The 10,784-nt window shown below is 41.8% G+C and overlaps 1 protein-coding gene across 1 annotated transcript; it reads right to left on the bottom strand.

The window, feature by feature from the left end:
* Positions 1-297: 297 nt before the first annotated feature.
* On the bottom strand, positions 298-9,097 carry gmpr (guanosine monophosphate reductase). Its single transcript, XM_061742436.1, has 9 exons — positions 8,780-9,097; positions 6,950-7,069; positions 5,866-5,949; positions 5,611-5,784; positions 5,449-5,530; positions 5,208-5,314; positions 4,420-4,462; positions 4,104-4,263; positions 298-1,313 (listed from the first exon to the last, which is right to left on the bottom strand). The coding sequence occupies exons 1-9, from the start codon at positions 8,864-8,866 to the stop codon at positions 1,133-1,135; spliced, it is 1,038 nt and encodes a 345-aa protein (XP_061598420.1). The 5' UTR covers positions 8,867-9,097; the 3' UTR covers positions 298-1,132.
* Between the last annotated feature and the right edge of the window lie 1,687 nt (positions 9,098-10,784).

Genomic DNA, 10,784 nt, shown 5'->3' with positions numbered 1-10,784 from the left:
CTTTGTGATATAATGGAGATGGAAAACTGTCTTACAAACCTGATTATTATGTTGTTTAAACCACAAATCCTAATTAAAATAACTTTACTGGAGGCCATCGCGACGTCATTTAATCCCTTCCTCAAAACGGATTTTAAAAAAAACAATAACTTCTGTATTATCAGCATTTAGAGGTAAAAAGTTGGACATCTAGGTCTTAATGTCGTTGAGACCTGCCTGAAGCTCGGCCAACTGTTCGGTTACAGCTGATCAGATAGTTTATATGGACATCAGAACACAAAAAAGAAAACAAACACAAATAGATCTAGAATTTATTATGTGTAAAGATGCGACAGGACTTCTGGTCAGACGATGATAATCACCTTTTGTTGCAATAAACAGTGAAGCATGTAAGTGCTGTATGTGTTCCAGGTAGGAGTTTGGGAGTTTGCTTCGACATGTCAGGCACAGTGCAGCAAGCATGCACGTGTGTGTGCTAAAGCAGCTGTAATATTTAAATCCAGAGGTTTTCACCTTCATTATAGATGCACCTCACTGACCCGGAACACATGGGTACCAACCCTTGATGCCTGTTGAAGTTGGATTTGCAGAATGATGAACACCACTGAGGGACTTGGTGGAGGGTTGCACGCACTTTGTTGCAGCATAATGTCTCTTATGATGGCTAAGAGTCTGACACATACATTTGTAGATCTTAATCCCCAGGCTTGTTCTGGGAATTTTAACTTCTGATAAATGAGATGCAATGGACACGTTGATTCTCAATAAGATTTAAGTGCAGAAATACCAATTTCTGCTAATTGTGGTCATTTAGTCACTAGTTTATAAGTTATTCAAGGTTTTTGCACACTTCCATCCCAAATTATAACATAGTCTTTATTGAAATGTGACATCGTGGTGCGTCTAAGTGTGTAGATGCACTTGCAGTGACATCAAGTAGGATAGAAGAATGGGTGTCAAACTTTATTGAATGACATCTGCAGAGGTTCAGAGATGTCTGACAGCAGATATCGCCAGAGAAAGTGACGTGCTCGTACACAACACGGTCCTGCTGATCCACATGTGGACATACATGCACGATACATATCATGCAGCCAACAGTTAGTTAGCCAACAGAGGTTGGTTTTTCCTCCTAACTGAACATTTGGCTGGACTGTTGAGTGACACGGATGAAGGTGGTTCTGCGGCCCAGCTCTTTGAGTTTGGCAGCGCCCACGTAGGTGCAGGTGGAGCGGAGGCCGCCCAGCACGTCCCGGATGGTGTTTTCTACATCTCCTCTGTAAGGAACCTCCACCGTCCGCCCCTCAGAGGCCCTGAGGGCAAAGGAGAGGACACCACAAGCAGAGGCATTAAGAATATTCTGATGAGACTAAACTTAATTGGAATTCATGTCTGAACATCGCAAATGTTCTTTGCTTATAATTTAGGGGTGTCTGTTTCTGGCCTGTGCGTTAAAAACAGAAGAGCGCCAAAGGTTGCCTAGCCAATGATGAACTCTCCGGCATGCACAGGGGTGGGGAGTAACGGGATTAGGCTTGCCACCCGTCCCTTAAAATACGGAATCTTTACGTAATTGGGAATTAAAAGTTGCGTTCCGTATTGAACCAATACGGACACATATTATGCTCTTATGTATTGATGTCATAATATACAGGTGAAGGTCTGAAAATTTGAATATATTGCAAAACTTAATTCGTAGTAAATTCAACTAAAGGTGAAACAAATGTATTATTTCCCACTACATGCAAAGTGAGATATGTTAAGCCTTTATTTATTATAATGTTGATGATTATGACTCACAGTTTATGAAAATCCCAAATAAAAAATCTCAAAATATTAGAATATTTTATGAAATGAATAAACAATTCAGTCATCAAAATTATAACAAATAAAGGTTTAACATATCTTGTATATATCTTTGCATGTAATGAGACTATGTAATGTATTAGTTTTGCCTTTTAAGTTGAATTATTGAAATAAATTAACTTTTACATCATATTCTAATTTTCGGACCTTCCGCTGTAGACTAAATATTTACTTGCATACAGTACATCTGGGCTGATGTACAGTTGTGCAAGTTCAATGCAATTAAAGCACTTTAGACTTTAAATCAGAGCATTTTAGTTTTTCATATAAAATAAATACATTTCTATGCAGTTTAGAAGTTTTGGGGCATCCCTTATTTCTATTTCTGAAAGGTGGCAACCCTATATGGAATACATGTAACGCCGTAACATATTTAGAATAGAGGTTTTGAGTAACTGTATTCCAGTATGGTTATGGTTTTAAATTGGGGTATTTAAAATACAGTTACTTTTGTAATACCATTTGAATACTTTCATATGTTCTACTTTACCAACAAAGTAATAATAATAATAACATAAATAATAAATAAATATTTAGAGCAATCATCCACGTGTTGCTTGCTGTGAATAATTCCCCTAAAGCCTGATTTATGGTTCCGCGTTAAATCGACGCACACCTACGCCGTAGTGTTCGCGGCGACGCGCACCGTACGTTGCGCGTCGCCGCGTACCCTACGTCGTAGGCTCTGCGTTGGTGTAACGCAGAACCATAAATTAGCCTTATTTCCCGGTAAATAACCTGCCATCCCGGGTAGCAGCTAGCATATGCGCATGCGCGTTGAGGCATGGATCCGGGAATCAACCATAATACATCCATGGAATCAACAGAGCCGAGTCAATCAAGTGATGGAAAAAATGCCTTCAAAAACCAAAAGTAAGTTATTTCTTTTTTTACTGGTGTCTGTTGCGAGTAGTTTTACTTGTTAGTGCTCTTTTACCGTACCATTACCGTATTGTGTTGATTCACGGATGTAATTTCTCTCACATAAACATTTCTGAGTTAAATTTGATTGAAGTATTTATCAAAGTTTTCAATTTGAAGTTAAATCAACGTCAGATCACAACAGCTGACTTAGTACGTTTGTTAAATATAAAGAAAAAAATGCAAATAACCTACTATTGGCTGTGGGCTTTAAAGGAGTATAGAGCAGTGTTTCCCAACCCTGGTCCTCGAGCCCCCCCTATCCTGCATGTTTTAGATGTTTCCCTGCTTCAGCACACCGTGATAAAAGTACCTGTGTCATCAACAGAGTTGTGCAGACCTTGGTGACAAGCTAATTAGGACCATTAATTAGAATCAGGTGTGTTGGTGCAGGGAAACATCTAAAAACATGCAGGACAGGGGGGGCTCGAGGACCAGGGTTGGGAAACATTGGTATATAGAGGATAATTGAGCACGGACATTAAACAGTTTTATCATTAATCCTTCCGTGCAAATTATTCAGTGAGAATATTATAGAAATACCATGGTACATAATACAATACACAATACAATGGTACTATAAAAAATACACAGAAAATATAACGTAAATATGACAAATCAAAGTTGCAAAAATGTAATCAATTGGTAATAATATGTTTTTGTTTTGTTTTTACATACAAAATTGTTGTAATAATATACAAAAGTAAAATGTACTTTTCATATTATTGATATTTTGGGTGCACTTCCATGCATTCTTAATTTTGTTCTTATAGACAACAATTAGCCGGTAACATCACTAAAACTGGATATCTACATGCCCTTTTATGAAGAGTTTAGTTTTATATTATATCTTTATGGAAGAGCTTGTTTTGTTTTACCTTGTTAAGTAAATATAAAAAATATTTAAATGTTAAAATCAGTGCTATGTTCAAGCACTTTGTCACTTTATTACAGAAACCGAAAAAAAAAAAAAAAAACATTTTGAATATATTATTATTATTATTTATTTTATTTTTATCCAGCAAATAAATGATCTTTGACCTCTGTTCCTGCTCCCGTGCATTTGCCAGAAGAGTTTGAGTTCCTAATTAATGGTATGTGAGTTTGTAACAGGTGCTTCAACAATTGTAGTCTTCATGACAATCAGTGTGAAGTATTCTAAAAGTATTCAAAGTATTCAGTATACAATACTCTGATTACACAAAGTAACGGAATATGTTACAAAATACATTTTAAGGCAAGTATTTATTATTCAGTAACTAAATACAATTTCAAAGTATTGTACCCAACACTGCGTATGGACGTCTGGATCTCACCTGTACTCAGCAACTCCACCAACATACTTCTTCATGGCTGTGTCAGAGCTCATGCCATAGAACAGTTTGAATTTCTTCCCGTTCTTCTCTATGAGCTCGCCGGAGCACTGGTCGTGTCCTGCCAGCATCCCCCCCATCATCACGAAGTCGGCCCCCGCACCTGAGCCGCACAATACAAGAAGGGGAGTGGCTGCTTTTAATCTCACTGTACCCATGTATAATGACATTAAAAAAGTATTCTATTCTTTTCTATTCTATTTCTTTTAAAATAAACACACCAGCAGAATAAGATTACGAATGTGAGTATGCTACTTACCAAAGGCCTTTGCTACATCTCCTGGGCAACTACAGCCTCCATCCTAAACAGGACATAAGGAACCCTGGTGTCAGTTTACTGCACTGGCCTTGTAAGAATGAGAGCGCCCTCTACTGGCTACAAGCCATCATTATACCGCACTTACACTCTTCAGTTTGTCATTTTCACTCAAAATCTTGCAAATTTTAAACATATTTGCAGACAAAACTTCCTTTACGCTGTCATACCCCTACTGTGTTTTCCTTGATCATAGTTAATCCTCAGTATTTACTAGTGGTGGGGAAAAAAATCGATATAGCGATATATTGTTATAAATAATCGATAAACTGACGGCAAATATCGATATTTTATTACAACACACATATTGGATTTACGCGGTTGTCACCGCACTATTGTTCATGCACTTCAATTTGTCCAGCTGTACAATGTTTACATTTACAAGCCTAGGAGGCAGTGAGGCTCTATACAAATGCACTTTCTTTGTACATTGTGTGAAGTTTTGGCATTGAATAAATGCATAACTCCAGACGTTTTCCTTTTTATGGGTATTTTTTCTTTTTCAGTCACATATATCTTGATATATCGTTGATGAAATTTCTTGCAATATATCGAATATCGTGTATCGTGATATATATCACAGTATTGAATCGTGAGTTACCCGTATCGTCCCAACCCTAGTATTTATTTACTGATAATACCAACTCCTGAATGAGTTTTAATGCACACAGCGTAACTCATCCCATATCTTTAACGAGCACAGCATTCTACATAGCAAAGCATCTGCTTACAGAGATGATGTGTCCTTTCAGGCCGTGGGCTGAGTCTGCACACTCTATGACAGCGCTGAGCTGTGGGTAACCCACTCCCGTCTTGATCCTTGTCGTACACACAGAACCTGAAACAGAGTGTTCACAGTGCACACGTGAGAGAGGTACATGTGTTCATCTCAATCCAGATGGAAGCACCCTTGCTCTGTGAAAAGGAGTCCCTTTTATTTCAGTAGTAACTGGGACTCTGGCTCCCACCCACCTGGCCCGATTCCCACTTTAATGATGTCGGCGCCGGAGAGGATGAGCTCCTCCACCATCTCCCCTGTTACCACGTTTCCAGCCTGCGAGACAGACAACCATAACATCGGTACGGTGTCTCAGATTCCCACATGGAGCCTTATTGCCGGGGCCTCCCTCTTACCATAATGGTGTGTTTGGGAAACTTTTCTCTCACTGTCTTGACGAACTTCACAAAGTACTCAGAGTAGCCGTTGGCTACATCCAGACAAATGTACTTAAGGGCGGGAATGGCATTCAAGATGGCGCACAGCTTCTCCAGATCTGCATTGCTCATCCCTGAGCTAGCAGCTACATGCTATAGAGGGGGAGAAAAAAAATCCTTTGAGCAAATACAAAAGTGCTTCAGAGAATAAATACCACGCAGCGATCATCTTACCTCCAAGCATTCTGGATGACTGGCGGCAAAGTCTTTCCAGTCCTCAACAGAGTAGTGTTTGTGAATTGCTGTGAAGAGGGTGTGCTGAAGAGAACAGGCCAGGAATACTGGGATTCAGCTCGTGAAATACAAACGCTTACATTTCTTTATTCATTCAAACGATCTGTGATACTCCCTCTATTGATTTGACATGCTTCAGTGTCATCAGTTTGGATTCATGCATCGTTCGGACCAGGTGAAATGATTCCCTCATCTCACTTCCTCATTTCTTCCCCTCAACTTCTCTCTTTGCGACAGCGACGTGAAGGAGGAGAAGGGCGAAACGAACTTTAAACTGACATGTGACACATCTGGATCGATCCCAGGACGGGGAACTACATCATCTATCCATTGTTTGTTTACAGGTTGTAATAATATTTCTGCTACACGCTTCGGCCAAATCACAAATCCTGCCCCCGTAACCACAAATATACATCTCAGCTCATGGCAACCAGTTTTACTAAACTCCAATCCTCACTTTGGGAAGCTGCACCTTTTTTAAAGCAGCACAAAGGTCTTTTATCATGTTAAAATACCAGTCTTAATTTAATTTGAAGGAATATTTGACTACTTTCAGGAAGTGTGATGCAGCTCCTGTGGCTTCCCATCCAAACTATCAGAAAACAACTCTGGACCCTGTCACTTCTCACGCAAGAGACTTCACGAGAATAAAAGGTAAAGCTTGCATGAGCTTTAAAATGGACTTAGATATTGACACTACAGACTTCAGAGGTATTCAGAAAAAGTAAAGTTGTGGGTGATTGTGGTGATAGGGAAGCAGACCAGCCTGTCTTTGGTGAGGTCCTGCAGACCTCAAGCACTCACTGAATAACGTTGTCAGACCTGGGCAGCGCCTAACGGAATGACAGATTTGCATTTTGTCCGGTATTCCTGGGCTTTCAGTCACTTCTGCCTTCCAAATATATACTATCAGTCCCAGAAAAAGTACTTTTCATAGTATGTCCCCTCTAAATGATGAAGAAACCTTGGCATGGTAGTGTATCCTCATATGGAACCCCACCCCTACGTTTGTTCTGTCACTCACTTTACTGAGAACCTGAGCCATCTCAAACGTCCCTGTGGTGTCCATGTTGGCTGCGATGATGGGGATGCCGGTGTACGTATGCTTGGAGTTGCGGAATGTGAAAGTCCTCTGAAGATCCACCTGAGAGTAAAAACAAAGGCACAAGTTTCTCTGAACTTCGGGGGTCGGGTCATCAGATCAACCCGCCTGTGATGTGAGATGCTACGTGAACCAGCCAGATCTCAGTGTGTGTGTGTGTGTGTGTGTGTGTGTGTGTGTGTGTGTGTGTGTGTGTGTGTGTGTGTGTGTGTGTGTGTGTGTGTGTGTGTGTGTGTGTGTGTGTGTGTGTGTGTGTGTGTGTGTGTGTGTGTGTGTGTGTGTGTGTGTGTGTGTGTGTGTGTTTGAACGCCCCAGGCCTTCATGCCCCATAGGTACACTGCAAAAACTCAAAATCTTAACAAAAATATTTGTCTTATTTTAGTTAAAATGTCTCATTTTTAGTCAAAAAAAATCTCATTAAACTTAAAACAAGACTCATCACTGGAAAAAACAACAATTTTCAGCTGTTTCAAGTAGATTTTCACTTAAAATAAGTAGAAAAAGATTTTTTTGCTTGTAATGAGAAGATAAATCTTGTCCCACTGGCCGATTCTTCTACTTATTTCAAGTGAAAATTTACTTGAAACAGGTGAAAATTGTCAAATAACAAGTTATGTTCATGGTAATAACTCTTGTTTTAAGTGTAATGAGATTTTTGGACTAAAAATGAGACATTTTATCTAGAAATAAGACAAATATTCCTGGTAAGATTTTGAGTTTTTGCAGTGTAGGGGCATGGACCCCTCCCATCATGGTTGAAACATTTCATCATCAGTTAAAAGTGTGGACACAGAACAGCCTGTATTGACCAGTGTAATTGAAGTAGGCAGAAGTCCCTGTGCCCGAGCCGCCGGGCCTCGTATGTACTTGTTATGTTACCGTAGACCCGTATCTCTCCCTCACGTGGTACGTGGTCTGCTCGCCTGTAATGTGGACGGCCCTATTTTTAAACAGGATTTCTGAGAAGTGTCCCATGCCTCATGTTCTGCCTCTCAGATGCCAAACTCCTGCCCACTTCCACCTTGCACTCTGGATCCGCTGCCACCAGACGACAGCGGTCCCCACGAGGTTCGGTTACAACCGGCCTCAGCGCCAGTAAGTGATAGTTAACGATAGGCCGTTATGTAAAGGAGCCACATGCGAGGACGGAGCTGTCCTGTTTCTGGCAGCCAGATCTCTGGATCTGCCAGTGCTGGACACGGACCGACCCGTCCAGGTTTACAACATAAAAGTTAGATACTATCGTGACAATAAAAAGTATTCAGTGCTCTGCTGCGCCTCTTGCTCTCCACGTCTTTGCTCCTTTTGTTCCTCTGTTTCCTCGGCTCGTTTGTCCCCTGTCCCCTCTGGGAAGGTCACTCCGGTATTACATGAACCGTGGTCTCCACAGAACAAAAGTACACCTGATAGCTGATGAAAAAAAGCCCAACAAAACCAAACCAGTGAGAACGGAGCGCACGTATGGAGTTACACAGAGGCTGAAGCACGCAGCTTCAGTTTCAGTTTCAGTGACTCTTCCTTTCAAGACGACGGGGTTAATGGGTGTCATCGAGCGTTTCCTGCCTGCAGCTTTAATCAAGATGATCACAGAGCTAAAATATTGCCCTCTCATCCTGCACGTACAAGGTATCGGAGCTGTTTCACGCATCAAGTCTTTAACGATGAACAGAACAGACATCTGCCAGGAATGATCCTGAGCAATGATGTTCAGGCTTTAAAATAATATAATTGAAGTGATTAAAGAGCACCAACCTCAGAGCGACTCTTCAGACTGCTCCTTTTGGGTCTGAAAAGGACATCCTTGAAGTCCAGTTTGAGGTCTACGTCCACGCGAGGCATCTTGGATGCCCAGAAGAACACTGATGACCAAGAAGATGATGATGAGTATGCGGAGGAGACTCCCCTGAGGACTGCAGCTGCAGTGATGGTCACCGGTCCCGAGCCCCAAGCACCAAACCCGAGCCTGCAGGCAGCCAGCTTATTTATAGCAAAGGGGGACCCAGCCCAGTTCTGGCCCCCATGGCTTTATTTGGGCCTGGACTCTCTCCCTCCCACAATCCCTTTAACTTCCCTCCTATCCGTCTCCCTCCTGTCCTCCAGCCTCGCCTCTCCCCTCTCTCTCTCTCTCTCTCTCCTCCACTCTCCTGCAGCAGAGTGGCAGCAGCAGCAGCCGCCGGTCTGATGGTCCGTCCCATCCGCTGATGCACACACACACACACACACACACACACATACGCACACACACACACACACAGTCTCTGGCACATGCTAGCACAGCAGCACTGCAGAGGCTGGCGTGCTGCAGTGGGTTACAGCACGCCTGCTGTCCAGTCGGGGCATTACTCTCTCTGACAGCCACATAAACAGGCCAAGTGTGTTTTTGCAGACTCAGAAAGAAACTCAGAGGATGCCGACCAGCGATGGATGAGTCCTTTATTAGTGCTGGGATTGTTTGATTGGTACCTGTTGTTGTTTTTTTATCTGTCCACCGTCTCTTTTCAAATTCAATTCAAATTAAAATTCAAAACACTTTATTTGTCCCCGAGGGGCAATTTAAAAGCATAAGGAGCAGCATTAAAAGACAAATAGAACATCAACAACATAAAAACATACATACATAGGGTGTGCAGTTAAAAATATCCAAGCTACTGCCAGTAAAAGTGCTTTGTGCTTAATGTTAAAGTGCTATGTGCATTAAGTCAGTCGCCGTTGAGACAGGGAGGGGTCGTTGTTTAAGAGCTGGACTGCTCTGGGGACAAAGGTGGCCCTCCTCCTCTGTGTTCTGCAGCGTGGACATCGCAGGTCATCAGATCAACCCGCCTGTGATGTGAGATGCTACGTGAACCAGCCAGATCTCTGTGTGTGTGTGTGTGTGTGTGTGTGTGTGTGTGTGTGTGTGTTTGAACGCCCCAGGCCTTCATGCCCCATAGGTACACTGCAAAAACTCAAAATCTTAACAAGAATATTTGTCTTATTTTAGTTAAAATGTCTCATTTTTAGTCAAAAAAAATCTCATTAGACTTAAAACAAGACTCATCACTGGAAAAAACAACAATTTTCACCTGTTTCAAGTAGATTTTCACTTAAAATAAGTAGAAAAAGATTTTTTTGCTTGTAATGAGAAGATAAATCTTGTCCCACTGGCCGATTCTTCTACTTATTTCAAGTGAAAATGTACTTGAAACAGGTGAAAATTGTCAAATATTGTCAAATTTTCCTGGTAATAACTCTTGTTTTAAGTGTAATGAGATTTTTGGACTAAAAATGAGACATTTTAACTAGAAATAAGACAAGCGTGGACATCGCAGCCTGCGACCTGATGGGAGCCACTCGAGCATTGAGTGAAGTGCGTGTGCGGGGTCGTGCAGGATCCTGTGAGCAGAATGGAAGGTTTGTTGGTCGCAAAAAGGAGACAGAGCTCTAACAGTGTCCAATGATTTTAGAGCAGACTTTGGTGATGCTGAGTAGGCGTGACCGATCTTGCAGGGTGATGGAATGAAACCAGGAGATGAATGAGAATGTTAGGATACTCTCAATGAATGCATGGTAGAAGGTCAGGAGAATGTCTTTGTTCACACCAAATGATGTCAACTTCCTGGGCAGATATTGTCTCTGATGACACTTCCTAATGATCTCCTCAATGTTAGAGGAAAACTGCAGGAGGCCATCGAAGATTGTGCCCAAGTATCTGTACTCCTCCACCACCTCCACCGGCTCCCCCCGGGTGGTGGTAGTGACGGCCTCTGCCAGAAAGAGT

This window comes from Cololabis saira, chromosome 15 (assembly GCF_033807715.1).
Source record: "Cololabis saira isolate AMF1-May2022 chromosome 15, fColSai1.1, whole genome shotgun sequence".
NCBI classification, from domain to species: domain Eukaryota; kingdom Metazoa; phylum Chordata; class Actinopteri; order Beloniformes; family Belonidae; genus Cololabis; species Cololabis saira.
The sequence above is the reverse complement of the archived record's forward strand: the minus strand, read 5'-3'. Positions and strand labels throughout refer to the sequence as shown.

Bases quoted from the DNA above. Each gene is read 5' to 3' on its own strand.
- gmpr (XM_061742436.1), bottom strand. From the start codon at position 8,866: ATGCCTCGCGTGGACGTAGACCTCAAACTGGACTTCAAGGATGTCCTT. The intron at 5,785-5,865 runs GTAAGATGATCG...CCCCCTCTATAG, and splicing joins GTCATCCAGAATGCTTGGAG to CATGTAGCTGCTAGCTCAGG. The intron at 1,314-4,103 runs GTGAGATCCAGA...CTTTGCCCTCAG, and splicing joins GGTGGAGTTGCTGAGTACAG to GGCCTCTGAGGGGCGGACGG.